General features: G+C 47.3%; 1 protein-coding gene across 1 annotated transcript in view; it reads right to left on the bottom strand.

Annotated features, from left to right (window-relative positions):
• The window catches only part of ATRN (attractin), a 147,456-nt gene that overhangs the window by 38,848 nt on the left and 89,909 nt on the right, over positions 1-18,699 (bottom strand). The window contains exon 26 of the mRNA XM_050321089.1: positions 5,044-5,105. Coding sequence (XP_050177046.1) covers positions 5,044-5,105 — 62 coding nt within the window. The remainder of the gene's footprint in view (positions 1-5,043; positions 5,106-18,699) is intronic.

The following is an 18,699-nucleotide window of genomic DNA, read 5'->3' as shown; positions in this document are numbered from 1 at the left end:
AGGAGAGGGAACGGCCTCCAGCTGTGCCAGGGGAGCTTTAGGTTGGATAATGGGGAAAATTTAATCACCAAAAGGGTTGTCCAGCCCTGGCACAGCTGCCCAGGGCAGTGGTGGAGTCCCCATCCCTGGAGGGGTTTAAAATCCCTGTGGATGTGGTACTTGGGGACAGGGGTGGGAATGGCTGTGCTGGGAATGGTTGGACTCAATCTCAGAGGGCTTTTCCAACCTTAACAATTCCATGTTTCTATTCTATGGTTATGGAGGATGAAGTAAAGAAGTGCTGAGAACATGGGAAGAAGGGAGTCATGGACGCTGAACTGTTCAGCTTCATTTTGTTAGGAATAATGTAAAGAAAGATATTCCCAAGCTTTCCTTTCCCTCAAAAAAAAAGAAAAAAAAAAAAGGAAGGGACTCAGACTGTATTTTCAGCACCTATTTAGCAATGCCATTTGTGCTGCAGTAAAAAAAAATTATTTAATAAGCAACAGGAGCAAATAAAATATCTGCAGCATAACTCCAGGTTTGAATTATTGCAACAGGCCATTCCCACTTATTGAAAGCACTGGGAAAATACTTAAGAGCCGGGAAAAACAATTTACAGCACATAAAATCATCTGCCTGAGTCCTGCTTGGAAGAAATATTGCTCCTGGTGAAGTTTTTTCTGAGGAAAAAGTCCATTTACTGGCATCAAAATGCTCCATTTGATATTCAGATCTTTACCGGAGGCACGGGAGGTTTGATGGGATCACTGCAAGGCTCTGATGGGACAGGACAGAGTCACTGTTGGATCATGGAATGGTTTGGGCTGGAAAGGACCTTAAAGACCATCTCATTCCAAACCCCTGCCATGGGCAGGGACACCTTCCACCAGCCCAGCTTGCTCCAAGCTGGCCTTGGACACTTCCAGGGACCCAGGGGCAGCCACAGCTTCTCTGGGAAGAAGGAGGGAATTTATGGTCTTCCAAACAGCAATATGTGTTTGGAAGAGCACAAATATTTCCACATCTTCTGCATGTAAAGGTGAGAAACACCAACTGCAGAGGGGTGTGGGGGCAGACACAGATTTTTTTGGAAGGCAGGGAGGCACAAATACGGCTGAAAAAGTTGACCGGGAATTGTCCAAACAGCTCCAGCCGTGCTGCAGCTCAACTGCACAACGTGTAAATGAAAGGAAGAGCAGAGAGGAGGAAACAAAGGCCAGTTTGCTTGCAATTCATTAGCTCTGCAAAGGTTACCAGTGGCTGGAACATCATTTCTCCTCCGGCCCCAATTACAATGGAATATTAACGGCCCTGGAACGGCCCCGTCCTGCCCAACCTTTATCCACTGACATTTGCTTCGCTGCAAATGAAATGGTAATGTGGGACAAAATAAAGGGAACCAGAGCCTGGCTCGGTGCTGAATTCCAGCTCCAGAAGGAGCTCCAAGAGCCCAGCAGCAGCTCTAACGTGAGGCACAACCCTGTGCCCACAGCAGGCAGCTCCTGAATGAAACAGAAATCAAATCCTACATCCAGGTGCTGTTGGAATGCAGGGCCAGGTTCCTGCCTTTCCACACTGTGCCAGTGCCTGGGATATTCCATGAGCCCAGCAGTGCTGGAGTCTGGCAGTTCTTTCCCGCTGGAAGGGCTGGCTTGACGTAAATCATCCCAAATGTCAGCAATGAAACCGAAAAATCCCAACCTCCCCTTTCCCTCTCGGGTTCTCCAGGCAGCTCAGCAGCAGAGCAGGGTCAGGATGGGGTTACAACCAGCTGGAGAAGATGGAAATGTGCCACAGCATCCCCAGCTCAGAAAGATTTCACTCATTCACAGAATCACAGGATGGTTTGGCTTGGAAGGGATATCAAAGTGGGCACCTTCCACTGTCCCAGGTTGTTCCAAGCACCATCCAACCTGGCCTGGGACACTTCCAGGGATCCAGGGGCAGCCACAGCTTCTCTGGCCAACCTGAGTCAGGGCCTGCCCACCCTCACAGCCAGCAATTCCTTCCATATATCCAACCTACATTTCCCCTCTTGCAGTTTGAAGCCACTCCCCCTTGTCCTGTCACTGCAGTTCCTGATGACAAGTCCCTCTCCAGCTTCCTTGGAGCCCCTTCAGACACTGCAAGGGGCTGTGAGGTCTCCACAGAACCTTCTCCTCTCCAGGTTGAACATTCCCAACTCTCCTATCCTGGCTCCAGCCCCCTTATAAGTATTGTGGCCTCCTCTGGACATGCTCCACCATTTCCATGTCCTTCTGATGTTGGGGCCACCAGAAACCACCCCATGAACCATCGAATCCTGGAATGCTTTGGGTTGGAAGGGACCTTCAAGACCATCCAGTTCCACCCCCTGCCATGGGCAGAGACACCTTCCACCAGCCCAGGTTGCTCCAACCTGGCCTTGGACACTTCCAGGGATCCAGGGGCAGCCACAGCTTCTCTGGGCAACTCCTGCATTCCCTGGAGAACAGCAAAATGAAGCCACACCCTCAGATGTGCCAACAGAAAATCCCTCTAAACACCCATTTTCCAGAACATCATCTCCTTCTGTGCCCATTACAAGGACTTGATACACATCCAGGTTTTTGAGTTTGCTGCTGGTGTTACCAACTGTTTTTATTGCCTCTACTTGGTGAGCAAATTCTCAGCCAAGTCTCTCTCACTGACAGCACGGGGGGCTCTCAGATATTACTTCTTTCTGCTCTGCCTTGGATCCCACTGTAATTATGAAATGTGCCCCAGAGCATTTAAAAATGCCAACGTTTCAATAGTTTCCCCTCCACCCAGCCAGCTGAATCCCACTGTTCTAACACTGCTTAATTAGAGAGTTCCAGGGACTGTAAAATAAAAGCACTGGGAGAGCAGCTTAGGAGCAGTTAAAGAATGGAAGAATTTTTAATGCATTATAAAAGCTTAACTGGAAAACACCAATAAATTGCCTTCTCCCAAATCCGCACGGCCTTAATCCCCTGCCTTGTTAGGATGGTAAATAATATCACAGCATTAGTTCCCAGGGAGATCCAGGGATGGAAGGGAGGAAAACTCTTCAACCTGCCCGAATTCTGGACATGGATATTCAATATATACTCAGCTGTATGTGCTCGTTGAGATGCATGATGTCCTTATCCCCTGATTCAAAGTGGGATTGGAATCATGGAATGCTTTGGGTTGGGAGGGACCTTAAAGATCATCCAAAGATCATCCACCCCTTGTCGTGGGGCAGGGACAACTTCCACTAGCCCAGGTTGCTCCAACCTGGCTTGGAACACTTGGAACACTTCCAAAATGGAGCAACCTGGGCTAGTGGAAGGTGTCCCTGCCCGTGGCTGGGAGTGGAATGAGATGGTCTTGAAAGACCCTTCCAGCCCAAACCATTCCATGATTTTGTGAATCCCAAGAAAAACACCCTCAAACATTTCTCCAGTCCATCATTCAAGTGGGGGAGAAGTGAAAATCCATCTAATCCAAGCGTGACCTGCTCCCAGAGAGAAATACTGTTCCCAGGTGGTGTGGGCAGTGTTGAAAGAAAGGGAAAGCTGAAGGGATCAAATCCCCAGTCCTGGATAAAGCACGTTCCTGGGAGGAGCAGGGAGCTGGGCTCGGTGATCCTTATGGATCCCTTCAAACTCCAGGCATTCTGGGGTTCTTTAACAAAAGAGCAACTAAATGTGCTTTTTAGTTAATGGGGGAACACTGTGGTTTGTTTTTTTTTTTTTAGTGCAAAATCCAACCCCTCTGAAAAAGGGAAATAAACCAGCCATTGAAATGCTTGTGTGGAGAATTTGTGTTTGCAGGGAAAGGGTCAGGCTTTTCCAGAGCAACAATGTCGGGTTTGAGTATTTAGAACTGGGCACTGCAGGAGTCTTTGCCAGCTGGGGAGATGTTTCAGTGCTGAAGTCAGGGAATCATGGAATGCTTTGGGTTGGGAGGGACCTTAAAGCCCATCCAGTTCAACTTCCCTGCCATTGGAACACCTTCCACTAGCCCAGGTTGCTCAGAGCTCCATCCAGCCTGGCCTTGGACACTTCCAGGGATGGAGCAGCTTCTCTGGGATTCTTTTCCAGTAATGGATCTGGAGGAATCGCTCCTGTTGAGGAGTTTAAACCCTCAGCTGGATCTGGATCTGGATCTGTACAGAACTAATGGGGCAGTTTTAATTGCAGATTTATTTTATGGCATTAAAAAGGAACTAAGGAACCAACTGCTCCCCTATTTTCCTTACAATCACTAATCCTGATTACTGATTGTAGCTGATTACAACCTCCTTACAACCAACTGCCCTGCCAGAAAGATTATTTTAGGGAAGATGACTGTGCTGAATTCAGCAAAACAAACCCCAAGTGTGAGGCAGGAGTAACCCACACCTCCTGCTCACAAACAGCAGGAAGGTGGTGGCTCCAACCTGCTGTTCCCAGGCCTTGAGAAGGGGACCTGCCGTGCTTTGGGAGGCCTTGGTAAGGGCTGGGAGTTCTTTGGGGGACGGAAAACAAATATTGAAACGGCTCCTGTTGGTTCCAGCTCTGAGGGAACCCTCAGGTCACTTCACAGCAAGGCAGGAACTTCAAGCAGTGCCTGAAGGACAGGAGGGTTTGGCTCCTGTGGTGCTGGAAGACGTTATTTGAGTTTAACTCGACGTGTTCTCAGGGTTCAGCTCAGAAATCAACAGGTGGCACCGAAAAGAGGTGGAATTTACTCCAGGAGAACTCCCTGAAAAAACCCACATCCTTAATTCCTGATGGGTGTGTGACAGGGTGCGGAATATCTGCAGCAAGCCACACGTTGTCTGGTCGATGGGGGAAGTCACAAACCACTTGGAAAGGAATTTCTCCCCTTCCAGAAGCCTCTCCCAGCCCCCAAATCCCCTTTCCCTGCACGCACAGGACAAGGGGCATTTCCAAAGATTCATTTCCTTATCATATTTCCTAAATAAATACTTTATAAAGTAGATATTCCCATTTTTGAGTCTGTGCTGTAGCAGGATGCTTAAGTTAAAAACCAACCCAAACACTGCAAATCAAACCCCCCAAGAAACATTTAAGTGCCTTAAATGAAAAGTACCTGAAAAACGTCACAAAGAACTGCACCAGGTCCATAAAGTTGCTGTGCTGTGAGAATGCAATCTGCAAGACAAAAGCAAATGTTCTCTGTTACTCACTGAAAAGAAAATTAATATTTCAAAATATTAAAAAGGATTAAAATTTACAATAAAATATCTCTTCAGTTAATTCAGTCGATTCACCTTTTTCTGAACAGTTTTTGAAAAAGAAATGAAAGATTCTGAGGGGGAAAGAAAACAAACGATAAATTCCCGTTGTTTTGAAAACATGCATCCCAAAAACGGAGCTGGACAAGCAGCATTCCAAGGGAAATTCTTCAGTGCACTTTGGAGAAAACATCAGTTAATCATTAGAAAGCAGAGCTGTGAAAAAGCTTTGATTAAAACTGAAAACCTTTAATTATCGCTGACGCAGCAACTCCGAAAAACTCAACTCCAAAAATTTAATTTACACTTCCAGCAATACTCCAGAGAGGAAAAAAAAAAAAAACAAAACAACCAAAAAACCTCCCTGGGGTGAAGGAACTTACACCCAGAGCTGCAAAGAGGCAGGAAACACAGAAGAGAATGGACACTGTGAACACGGCCAGGGCGTTCATCCTCCCCACCGGGAAAAACCAGGAATGTTGGGGACAAAAACCCAGAGCAGGAAAACTGGGAGGTGGCTGGAGGAGAAGGGGAAGATGAGGGAGCCCTGGGGAAGAGGAGCAGAGCGGAGGGAAAAGCAGCTGGGCAGTTTTAGGGAGCAGAGGTTCTTTCCAGGTACCTCCTATTTCCTCTGCCTCTCCATCCCGGCCCCACAGTGGGATTTTAACCCTTTCAGGAAAAAACAGCGTTTCTGTCCGAGCTCAGGGGAAATCTGCACTCACAAAAGCTTTTCAATTCACTTCAGGCATCACTCAGTGGGTTGGTTTTTTTTATCCTTGATGAACAGAAACACAGATCCGTCCTCCCAGCCACAGGAGGAGCCCCAAAAAATCAGCATTATACGCAAAATGAGCCGCTGTTTGGATTTCTGTCGCTCTGCAACACTTTTTATGATCATATTTACTTTAAATATCGATTGTAACTCAGTAGAGAAGCTGCCCCAAATATTTTTTTTTTAATAAATACATTGAAACACTCCAAAATTGAAAATTCCCTTGCAGGGCACAAGCACTGCGGGGTTGGAAAGCGAACTCCAAACCTGCACACCAGATGCTCTGCCCTCAATATTCCTGCCTCCAGAAGACAAGAAAACACAGTTTCTTCTTCCTTTAAAATGTTCTTCCCAATACTTTTCTGATTATAAAAAGGCACTGAGTGTTATTTCACTTTTTAGATTAAAAAGAAATTAATCAGTGCATGGCCAGTGGTTTAATCCGTGCATGACTCTCGTGGAATTGTCTGTAAGGCAAAGATTGTCCTCACTAAAATATCACGGCCCAAAATAAAGATAATAGGATAAAAATAATGACTCTTCTTGTTGTTGTTGTTTCTGAGAGCAACCAGGATGCAAAAGATGCATTTGGAAATAAAGCCCTTTTTGTGCAGCGACAGCTTAAATTTAAAAATCCTTTTGGGGAGAAATGGAAAATTAAAAGGACAAGGGAATCATCAACAGGCCAGTTCTCTGGGGATGATCAGCAGGAGCAATGTGGAAATCAAAAGTTGCTCCCATTAGAAGAAGAAACAAGTATTTGTTATTTTAATATTATAGAAATTCTATGAAAAATTAATGAGACTGTTACCAAAGAAGGGTTTCTCTCTCTTTTTTTTTTAATAATATAAAAGAAAACAAAACAGAAAAAAAAAGTCCAAAACAAAAAACCAAACAAAAATAAACCAAACAAAAAAGGCAAAAGCACAAAAAAAAAACCCACACAAACCAAACCAACCAACCAAAACCCACAAAAACTCATCAGGAAAAAAAAGGCAAACACCTCACTAAAAAAAAAACAAAGAAAAAGAAAAAAGGAAAAAAGGGAAAAAGAAAAAAAGGGGGAAAAGGGAAAAAAGTGAAAAAGTAAAAAAGGGAAAAAAGGGAAGAAGGGGAAAAGGAGAAAGAGGAAAAAAAGGAGAAGAGAAAAAAAGAAAAAATGGAATAAAGGAAAAACAAAGGAAACAAGGGGAAAAAGGGAAAAAAGGGAGAAAAAAGAGGAAAGAAGGGAAAAAAGGAAAAAAGGGAAAAAAAGGGGAAAAAAGAGGGGAAAAGGAAAAAAGGGAAAAAAGGGTAAAAAAGGAAAAAAGAATAAAGGGAAAAAGGAAAAAAAGGAAAAAGGGGGAAAAAGGGAGAAAGGGAAAAGAGGGAGAAAAAAGAGGAAAGAAGGGAAAAAGGAAAAAGGGGGGAAAGGAAAAAAGCGGAAAAAGGAAAAAAGGGCGGAAAAGGGGAAAAAATAAAATAATAAAAAAAAAGTAAAATTTGGTTTCTTTCACACAAATCCCTACAAATAATTTCCCATTTCTGCACATCTCCCTCTGTTCCTTCCTGGGAACTGCAGCTTTCCCTGCCTGTTGGAATTCTCCTCCTGCAAAGGCCAGCTGAGCTCTGTACCTCACATCATCAACACTGCCCAACAATCACCATCAACACTGCCCAACAAACACCATCAACCCTGCCCAACAAACACCATCAACAAACAAACACCATCGACACTGCCCAATGTGTGTCCCGAGCAATTTGGGCTCATCACTGTTAATGCTCTGCTCTCTCAGAGCCTCATTTCCCCTCCCAGAACGTGCTTCATTCCAGTTAAATTCAAAGTTGGGTTCGAAAAGGCTGTTCCCAAGTAGATTGTTGGTCCTGGCTCCAGGAAAAACGTGGCAGCAGGTTCCTAATCCTCAAAAAGCTCTGGTTTGGGGCCAAAGGGTGAGGCAGGTGAACTGCAGGAACGCTCCGTGGGGATCGTGATGGGGATGAGGAGAAACTTCTTCTCCTGGAATGGGGCAGAACCTCAGCTCAGCTGCAAAGGCAAATCACCACTTTCATGTGGATCCCAAAATTGCTGGGGTTGGAAAAGCCCTCTGAGATCATCAGTCCAACCATCCCCCAGCACTGCCAAGGTCACCACTGACCCCTGTCCCCAAGTGCCACATCCACAGGGATTTGAAATCCCTCCAGGGATGGGGACTCCACCCCTGCCCTGGGCAGCTGGGCCAGGGCTGGACAAACCCTTTCCAGGAAGGAATTTTCCCCAATATCCAACCTAAACCTCCACCTGCACTCACATTCAGCCACTACCAACCAGCACCTCCAGCTCCTTTCCCAGCTTTCCAGCCACTCTTCCCAAGCCACACCCACCTTTCAAGGATATTTTATATTCTTAGGAATTACGGAGTACCCCTAAGTAGTTAAATCAGATAATTAATTATGTTAATCCCAAAGAATATTACAAAGCTTGTGTTTATTTGATCTGAACAGATACCTGGGAAAGCACAGCCCCCCCCCCCCCATCCTGTTTTTTCATCATCTGAAGGATCAAAACAATCCACCTGCTTTCCAGATGAACAGGAATAGCTGTGTGGACCGATAAAAATTCATAATGAAGAGCTTTACTTTCTTTATCATTTGATTAACATAAACCACGGAGCCAGGAAGCCAATTTGGCCGCCTCTGACTGGCCAAAAAACATCCCAAAATTGCCCTGGGTTGGAAATCAGTGCTGACACACTGCAAAGGAGTTGATGGCGAATGACTTGGCCCCGAAATATTTGGGAGGAAAGGGAAAGCAATTTGAGCCCCAGTGATGTTGCAGTGACAGCTGGTGCTTCAAAATCAAAAAATATCGCTGTGATTGATGGGAATTTTGACAAACAAACTGGGATGATTCCATAGCAGGACGTGCTTTCCATTAAGTTTGTGCTTCAAGAGGAAAGAAAACTGGGATTAAACTCCAGAGAACAGTTTGGGACAAAAGTGGGTCCAGTTACCTCTCAGTCTACTAAGGCCTAAGCTCACCTTAAGCATTTAAGTGGAAAAATAAAGTTATTTAAGGCTCCATTCTTTGATCTACAAATGCTCTCAACTCCTTAAAACCAACTTGAGTTTCACATCCCACCGAGGAAAATCAGTGCCACCAACCCAGGGAGAAAATCTGCAGAAATTTCTTTTCTTGTTGAATCCAGCAAGAAACCAACTGAAGTAACACCTCCTGTTTAGCTGTAACAACCAGATTTACAGACAGTTTATCACATCTTAAATCCCTCTACTTGTGCTGGAAATTACTGGGATTTTAGGAAAATAGAAGCCAAATTATTTGCCACATGGGGGGGGATGGGACAAACCACTCTCCAAACTCAAATAATTCCTGATATTAGACATAATATTTGTGCCACCAATGTAAAATTAACTGAAGAAGTGATGATGAGAGAGGTGGGGTGCTCAGCCTGGAGGAGAGAAGGTTCCAGGGAGACCTGAGAGCCCCTGGCAGGGCCTAAAGGGGCTCCAGGAGAGCTGGAGAGGGACTGGGGACAAGGCATGGAGGGACAGCACACAGGGAATGGCTTCCCACTGCCAGAGGGCAGGGAGAGATGGGATATTGGGAAGGAATTCTTGGCTGTAAAGCCCTGACCCAGGTTGGGCAGAGAAGCTGTGGCTGTCCCTGGATCCCTGGGAGTGTCCAAGGCCAGATTGGACCACCCTGGGATAGTGGAAGGTGTCCCTGCCCACGGAATGAGATGCTCTTTAAGGTCCCTTCCAAGCCAAACCATTCCATGATTCTGTGAATATGTTGAAAAATGTCTCAAGTATGGCTATTTCACAGCATACTTTAGGACATTTTGGGTCTCTGGACGCTTGAGAAAACGTGATCAACCACACAAAATATTGTTTCTGTGACTTCTCTTCCCCTGCTGACAATTCAGGATTATTTACAGGCCGGCTTTCTGCCTTTCTTCCCTCCTGTACAAAGCGACTCAATTCACACCATCGATGCCTTTCTTTTCATCCCAGGGATGAGGGGAAAAAAAAAAAAAAGGGAAATTGGAAATGATATTTTGCACAGGACACGCTCCCAGAACAGAATTGTAAAAGAGAGAAAAATAAAAGTCCAATTAACTTCTGAAAGCAGAGAAGTCCAGCAGAGAAGGCGCAACATGAAAAGGGGCTCCTGGAGCTCGAGGCTCGCTGTGAATTCGGGAGATATCAAAAGGTCCTACTGCTCCAGCCATTACCCCCACCTGGCAGGGGGCAGAATGTGCAACAGCACTCGTGTTTTCAAAGTCTGCAGGACCACACAGCCCTGAAAAAGCATGGAAATTTAGGGATTTCAGGCTGCTCTGGGCTTTTTCATTTCAAGCCAGCCCCGGCGCCGAAGTTAACAAACAAAAAGCAGCAGGTAAGAGGGGAAGGCTGGGAGCTCCACAGGCTTCCAGGGAGAGAAAGCCAAGAGCCAAACAAGCTGCAGGTGCCATTTCTGCACATCTCCCTCCGTTCCTTCCTGGGAACTGCACTGTCTTGTGTCTTTTTTTGCCGTGGTTAGAGGCAAGGACTCACCCTGACCTTGGAGAAGACACACAACGCCGTGGCCTGAATGCTGAGTGTGCCTGTGCTGCTGTCAAAGCACCTGCTGCAAAACAAAGGGGCTCTGAGTATTCCTGAGTGATGCCAAAGTCATCAAAACATTCGTTTTGCCCTCTAGGATGGAGGGGTGTGTGTGTGGGAAATGGCTCCTCTGCTCAAAAGAAACATCTTCCCTTGTTCCAGTTCTCCTTTAAACACAAGCACGAGGTGCTCTAGGGAAACAAAACCCAAAATCCACGTTGGGCTCGGTGCTCTCTGCACTCCAAAAGAGCAGGGAGCCAATTCCAGCAGCTTCAGAGGGGAGGTTATAGGGGAAAACTGGCCAACACAGCAACCCAGCTGCACCACCTGAAGGGTGGTCTGGGTTCTGCCACGCGATGTCCATTCACGTGTTCTGTGAACACCCTCAATGAGCCAAGGAAGGCACTCACTGAGGCAGCAGAGAGCAAGGCAAAAAGCTCTTCATTCCAAATTCCAGCCCTTCAAAAGCTGGGATTTTGGAGCTGACCCTGCTCCCCTGGGGGATGAGCGAACCCAAGGTGACCTTTTCGGGGCGGGTGGCTCTCAAATCATCTCAGGCCACGTCAGCACCCAGGAACACTCTCCAGAAGGAAGATCTGTTCACCCCTGTGGGTGATTTATGGGATTCAGACACAGATTTAGATCTAAATCCAGAGGTATATTCCTATTATCCCCCCTTACACTCAAGGGGAACCTCGTCTGTCCAGCTGGCCCATGGAGTGTCTAGGAAATGATTTACCTACTCAGTTCCACAACAGGACTTTCAACACCTGAGGCACGAAGAGACATCTCTCTGCAGACCCCCACATTCAGGTGCTTCAAATTCCCCCAGTGCATCCTTCCCTTGCTTTCATGGATGCACTAAAAGCTCGTTCATTGCCTAAACAGGGGCAAAACCTATTGCCAGCCTGGGACATCTCACCTGCCTCCAGCTGCTGCTCCAGAATTCCAGAATGCTTTGGGTTGGAAGGCACCTTAAGGACCATCCAGCTCCAACCCCCTGCCACGGGCAGGGACACCTTTTGCTAGACCAGGTTGCTCCAAGCTCCATCCAACAGCTTCAGGGTGGATCCACAACCCAGTCACAACACAGGACATTCCCTTTCAGGGGCACCACAGACCTATCCTAAATCAACAGCAAAACTACACCCAGATTTGGAGGTCAGCAAGAAAATTTAAGCTGCTCTGACTTCTCTAAGTCTCCACAAGCTGCAAGAACAACCTGATCCACAGGGAAAGGTTCTCTAGACAGGGAAGTTAAACCTCAGGTTCGAGAGAAGGGTCTTAGGGGAATTAATTATAACTTGGAAAAACTCTGACACACAACAGGAGGAGGGAGATCCCAGAGAGTCTGTGATGCACCTGATGCTGTGTGTGGGCACCAGAAGCACTGGGGAGGTGTTGGAAAAGTCTCCCTGGAGCCTTCCCCTCTCCAGGTGAATCCCCCCAGCTCTCCCAGCCTTTCCCCAAAGCAGAGGGGCTCCAGCACTCAGAGCATTCCTCTGGAATCCCTCACCCACCAAATCCACCTCTCCCCAGCTCAGACAGAACCTGGTGCAGCTGAAGAGCCTCCTGTGCTCAGCCTCAGGTGTTAAGTGTAAAATCTGCCCCCTCAGGTTTGATTTCCACACCCAGCTGTGTGAGGGATCAGAGGGATTCGCCACCGACTCCTCACCCGCCGCAGCATCACCTGAGCCGGCCGAGCTTTACGGCACAGCCACTTTCTGCTGCGTAAACATAAAACCTGCACCTCCACCGGGGTGAACAGCGATTTACATTCCAACACCGCCTTCCTGCAGCAGCCACAAATTGTCCCTTCCCAGCTAATTGGCTGCAGGCAGCAGTTGGGCTCAGAAATGCCAATTATCCCCTGTTCCGGCTCCCCACGTGAGCTCCGGGATGGTTGTGAGGAGCGAGCACGGAGCAGGGCTGTCCCTAAATCCTGTCAAGATGTGGCCCCAAATTTCACTGAGTCCCAGGAATTACCCCACAAATCTGACACGGGGGAAGTGTTGGCTCAATAAAGAGCCCGGAGGTGAATAGTGGTGCCCGTCTGAATTTTGGAGTGCGCTAGGAAATAACGCTCTGGGAAGTGCCAGGATGGGAACAGCAAACTCAGATCAGCACCTGCACAGCTCCGTGTTACACTCACACCCAACCAAAGGCCAGGAGAAAGATGAGGCAGGGCCAGAAAAAATTGATTTCTTCGGAATTCTCAGGGAATTCTCAGGGAATTATTTGGACTCAGTTCTTCTTTTGGGCCCCTCAGACAGGAGGGACACTGAGGGGCTGGAGCGTGTGCAGGGAAGGAAATGGAGCTGGGAAGGGGCTGGAGCAGCAGGAGGGGCTGAGGGAGCTGGGGGGGCTCAGCCTGGAGAAAAGGAGGCTCAGGGGGGACCTTCTGGCTCTGCAACTCCCTGACAGGAGGGGGGAGCCAGGGTGGGGTCGGGCTCTGCTCCCAGGGAACAGGGACAGGAGGAGAGGGAACGGCCTCCAGCTGTGCCAGGGCAGGTTTAGACTGGATATTGAGGAAAATTCCTTCCTGGAAAGGGTTGTCCATCCCTGGCACAGCTGCCCAGGGCAGGGGTGGAATCCCTGGAGGAATTTCAAAGCCATGTGGATGTGGCACTTGGGGACATGGGGCTGTGGTGGCCTTGGTTGATGGCTGGATGATCTCAGACAGGCTTTTCCAACCTCAACAATTCCATTATTCTCTGACTGCAGCAGCTGTTCTGGAGACAGGGCAGTTTTGGTTAAAAACTGGTTAAAATGGTTAAAAACCAAGACCCTGAAAGCTGAGACAGCAAGTGAGTCCCCAGCATGAAAACCCTCCAGTCCTCCCCGTCCCAAAGCCTCAAGCACCTCCCTCAGCCCCAGCTGCTGCGCCGTGGATGCATTTGGGAAGGATCCCGTTGCATTTGGGTTTGGAAGGATCCCATTCCCTGGCTCCCTGCCCTGCAGAGCTCTGACACCATCTGTGTGCAGGCTCAGCGGCGTCCGGCACCGTCCCAACCGCTCCTGGAGACTTTCAGCGTGGAGAAAAATGAAAAACTCCAGCACACAAACAGCTCAAACCCTCACCCAGACCCCCAAAAAATGCCCAGCAAAAATGAGCTTTATAGGCTTTACAATAAAAGGAATAGAAGTTGTTTTCCTAAAGAGTTGGGAATGTGGGTGCCCAAGAGGGAGTCAGGGATAAAAAGGAGAAGAAAGCAGCTAAAGGCATATTTGCCTTTTTTTTTTTTCAGGCTGTAAAATAGCTGACAGATGGAAATGGGCAAAACCTTCTGTCTTGCATCATTTCTGACCAGACAAAACAGTGGAATAAATGCAAGACAGAGCTCAGAGTTTCTCTGGTATTAACAGGGAGAACAAGCTCTGTCTCCTTCTCTGGGGAAGGTGTGAATTCTAAGGACCACATGGGATGATTTTATGGTGTTTATCAACCTGGAGCAACAATAGGTTTACAATGTGCCACGGGCAGAAGTTTCCACAGAAAATTTTTCCACAGGATTTTTCAGCCTTAATAAAATAAAGCAGTAAAATAATTGCGTGTATATTTATCTGTATAATACAAACAATCACAGAATGGGTTGGGTCAGAAGAGACTTTCAAGATCATCCAGTTCCAACCTCAAACTAAACATGTATTTATATAAATAACCAAATAAAAATGCCTTTCAATGACAACATTCTCACGTTGTTACACCACCCTGAAGCCACAAGTTGTCCCAAACCTGGTGTCACATGAAGGGCAGTAAAAAAAAAACCAAACAAACAATCAAATTTACTTTCAGCCAATTATCCAAAATCAGATTTACAGAGGCACCAAGTCAGAAATCAGAGGGCTGGGCTATTTTTATTTATCTGTTGAGAGCCTTGGCTCTGATTTGGTGTTCAGGAGATCTCAGTGTGAAAAATAACTGGCATGAAAAAGCCCAGGTGGCCACTGTCTGTCACTAAAGGATTTCTACAACAGGTAATTCACCATTAAAGAAAAATACATTAAAAATTACCAATTTAGGGGGGAAAAAACTCAAAACAACAAAACCCAATTATCCCAGAAATGTACAGTTATCCAGGGCTGTGACAGTCCCACACTGCCCTGACCCCAACACTGCTGGGAGCACCATCTACCAACACAGTCAAACCCCTTGAACCTCAATAATCCAAAGTCAGGAGAGAGAATGAGAGAAAAGGCAGTTTTTTAGGACATTCCAGGAATGTTTTTCCCCCAAAGCAGCCCTGCAGAGCCAGCTGAGAGCTGTTGCTGCAGTGCTGGAGGCTCTGTCTCCGTGTCTGGGAGCTGAACAAGCCACAGGCTTTTGGATTTGTCACCCTCTGTTAGTCCTGGATCTGTTTTTCCCTCGTGGTTCAGCCAGGCTGGATCTCCTGTCACATCCGAGCCTGTGGCTTCTTTGATTTTATTGCCAACACACTTTTCTCCTCTTCATTAACTCTGCTCGCTGTTCTTTGACTCTTTAAATAAGCTTTTGCACAGAGAAATGCATCTCACTCCTCTGGTGGCTGTAAAAGCTCCCCTGCAATGGCTCACAGGGCTCGTTTTCGGAAATATATTTGAATTTCAGGTTTACATTACCCATTCCACGGTGGGTTCTGGTGTTTTCAGGAGTTATTCAGCACAGCAAGTTCAAGCAAGCAGCCCCCTGCCTCACCCAGGAGAAATTAATGCCTAATTTGGACTTTGCTTCCATAGAAAATTAATTCTACCTTTTTTTTTTTAGGTATTATGTTTTCCAGCCCTGCATTTTAACAGGAGGAAGAGAAAAAAAAAAATAATAAAAAATCAGCTTCCTTAAAAGTAAAGGCAATCCATACATATCTTGCTGTCAGAGCAGGGAAAAAAACACATCCTCAGAAATCCTGGTGGTATCATTAAATCTGGATCTCGGGCTGGGTCTCTGCTCTCCTGGAACTTTTTCCTTCTTTATGCAGCTAAAGTTTTGCAGCAGCCACATGAACAGACTTCCAGTGCTGTCTGAAATCACTCCCATAAACCTCACGAAGGGTACGTGAGTCACCACAGTTCATCCCAAGAAAACCCCTCAAGTTGAGGATGCAAAACCCAAAGGTTTCAGTGGTTGCCCCACGGACACAACACCGGGGAAAGTTTGGTGTGAGGGATTTTGGGGCTTTCTGAAGCCACGCCCTGCAGTTAAAAGGGCCTGAGGTTGCACCACATCCAGCCAAGGGTTAAGTGCCTTTGAGAGAAACCCTCCTTCCTGAGCATTTAAGATCCTGCTGAACAAAAATATTACTTAACCTGAGAGGCAACAACTTCCAAAAGGGAAATGTCAACGGCTGGTGCCAAAAACAAGGCGGTGGGAGCGGATGAAACACCAGCAGCTGTTTCACGTTTTTAAGGCCCACTGAACAGGTCTGGTTTAAATCTTCCCATCCTCCCCCCCACCAACCCTGCAGAAGACGTCAGTTTTGGCTGCTCTGAAAAAAAAAAAATCAGCATGTAATTGCACGTCTCCAAAAGTAATTACATTCAGCAGCAGATTTCCTCAGATTAACAAATTGATTTACGTCTCATCGCTCGGGTTTCAAGCGAACCCCCAGCACGAGGGCAGGGAGAGGCTCCAAAAGCACCTGCTGAAGGGTTGGAGAAAGGCAAGGGACATCATTAGCAAACACCTCCTGGCACGCTGGTGCTTTGAGGAGCAACAGAGAAAAGGATCGTTTTCGGAACGGGCGGGTCCTGGGGAGCTGAGGGTGATTTCATCTCCACTTCGTTAAAGATGGAAGAGGCACAGGGAGGCCCTGGCAGGAGAGAGCTGTCGGGATCACCCCCCTCAGGACGATTTCAAGCCTCCATAATTATTTTATCAAAGCAATCACTACCTATCTGAGTGTATTTTATTCTCTTTGGCCAACAACAAAGGTGCTTTTCCTCTGCCTTTACCCCTCCCCGAGAGTTCTCGTGCCATGAGCCTCAAATTAGGGAATGGTATGAATTTAGGGAAAGGCTGGAAACCTCAGGAATATTTATGCCCTGTATCAAACACTAGATGCCTCCTCCAGAGAGGAATCAGGGAATTAAGAGCCAGCTCAGGCCCTGCTCTTGAACTGGGAGATGGTTCCTCGGCTCCATCTCATTCCATGGACTATCAAAACCTTGCAGACCTCAAAAGGGAACCCCAGAGAGCACCACTGCTGGGAATGTTCCTTCAATCACCTTAAAGAGGTTGAAAGCCTCAAATCCAAGGAAGCTGGAAGTGTGGGATCATCTCCCTCCCCCTGGCAGGAGCTGAGGGTACCCCAAAGCTCTCCTTGGCTGTAGCCAAGTGCCACCCATCATTCAGCTCTGCAAGAAAGCAAAGGCTTCCTGAACCACTTTAAACATGGAATGGCAAGGAAAATTAAAGCTTAACTGAAACTGGTATAAGATCCTTGCTAATTCAGAGCACCTGTTTTAGGTGCCAATAAAAAGAGCAGGATGAAGAGCATCAGAAGAAGAAGAAGAAGTTCAATCCCAAACTGCTTTGATGAAGGAGCTTTCCTTTGATAAATGAGAATTTGGGAAGGTTTCAGTGTCTGCAGGACAGGAGAGTGGTGGAACATAAATACAAATGATGATAAAGGTCAGAGCAAGAGCTTTGTCTGATTGGGAATCTTCTTAGGAACGCAATTCCTGGCCCTTTGGAAGATACTGGCTACTATTTTCCACATACATAGCCACGTCCAGCTAAGACAAAACAAGACCCAATCCTTGGGAGAATCCCAGTCGAGTTAATTCATCCTGGCTCCAAAACCCAGCCCCAGCAGCCCGTGGCTCCACGTGAGCTTTACCTACATATTAACACAGGAAATATCTCCTGGCTGAAGGGAAAGACCCACTTCCAACGTTATTCTGAAGAGATGCGAAGGGAATGTGCCCTCCTACATTCATTCCCACAGGCATTTTCAGCACACGGTTGGAAAACGGTGGGAAACCTTTCCCAGGTCAAAGGAGTGACTGTAACACAATCCCAAGGCAAACCCTTGGGATGCAGAGAGGGGGCAGGGAAGCCTTTTGATGCCTGGGAATCAACAGAGCTTTGGCTGTTCCCTCAGAACAGCTCAGGAAAGAAGAAGAAGGCCATAAAAAAAATCAGTAGCCACAGGTTTAATACACAAAGCACTCGGATCCAAAAGGATTACTGGGAGCAGATCCCACATCTATGGGAAACCCTCCTCAGTGCAGCAGAGCAGCTCTTCCCCAGAGCACTACAATGAGCATTTCCCTTCCAAAGGTGGATGCAGACATGATGGAAATGGTAGGAAAAGTACAGAAGGCAGAGAGGGAGCGCCCTGAAGGAAGGGGGGTCATTGAAGAGCACGTCAGCCAAGGGCTTTGGAGTGAACAACTGACATCCCACATTCCTTGGGATGGTGCACACTGTGGATCTGAACAGCTGGAGCTGTGGCACCCATGGATTTCTGCTCTGGAGCCAGGCTGGGAGAGCTGGGGGGGTTCCCCTGGAGAAGAGAAGGCTCCAGGGAGACCTGAGAGCCCCTGGCAGGGCCTAAAGGGGCTCCAGGAGAGCTGGAGAGGGACTGGGGACAAGGCATGGAGGGACAGCACACAGGGAATGGCTTCCTAGTGGAAAAAGGGAGCTTTGGGTGGGATATTGGGAAGGAATTGCTGGCTGGGAGGGTGGGCAGGCCCTGGCCCAGGTTGGGCAGAGAAGCTGTGGCTGCCCCTGGATCCCTGGAAGTGTCCAAGGCCAGGTTGGAGCACCCTGGGCTGGTGGAAGGTGTCCCTGCCCATGGCAGGAGTGGAACTGGATGATCTTTAAGGTCCCTTCCAACCCAAACCATGCTGTGATTCCATGATCCCCTGTGCCAGTCCAAACACAATCACCTGGGCCAGTCACAAACCAACTCTTTCTTTAATTACAGCACTTTGAAGCCTCTTCCTTAACTCTCAGGTCTCCCATTTGTTACGGTTTCCTCACCTGAACTTCTGGCAGCTCCTCAGCAACAACAACCAACTGAAAGGAGCTGAACTGTTCCCACCTTTTGCTTCACCACTCACCCTTTTCTGGGGGCTGAACCAGAGAGCAGTTGAACACTCTGAGGGGGTGAACCAACATTTTCCTATCAGGGTAAGCACCACATTTTGGAAACAG

The sequence above is a fragment of the Myiozetetes cayanensis genome, unplaced genomic scaffold (genome assembly GCF_022539395.1).
Source record: "Myiozetetes cayanensis isolate MyiCay16 unplaced genomic scaffold, myiCay2020 scf26, whole genome shotgun sequence".
NCBI lineage: Eukaryota > Metazoa > Chordata > Aves > Passeriformes > Tyrannidae > Myiozetetes > Myiozetetes cayanensis.
This window is presented reverse-complemented; position numbering and strand designations above follow the sequence as displayed.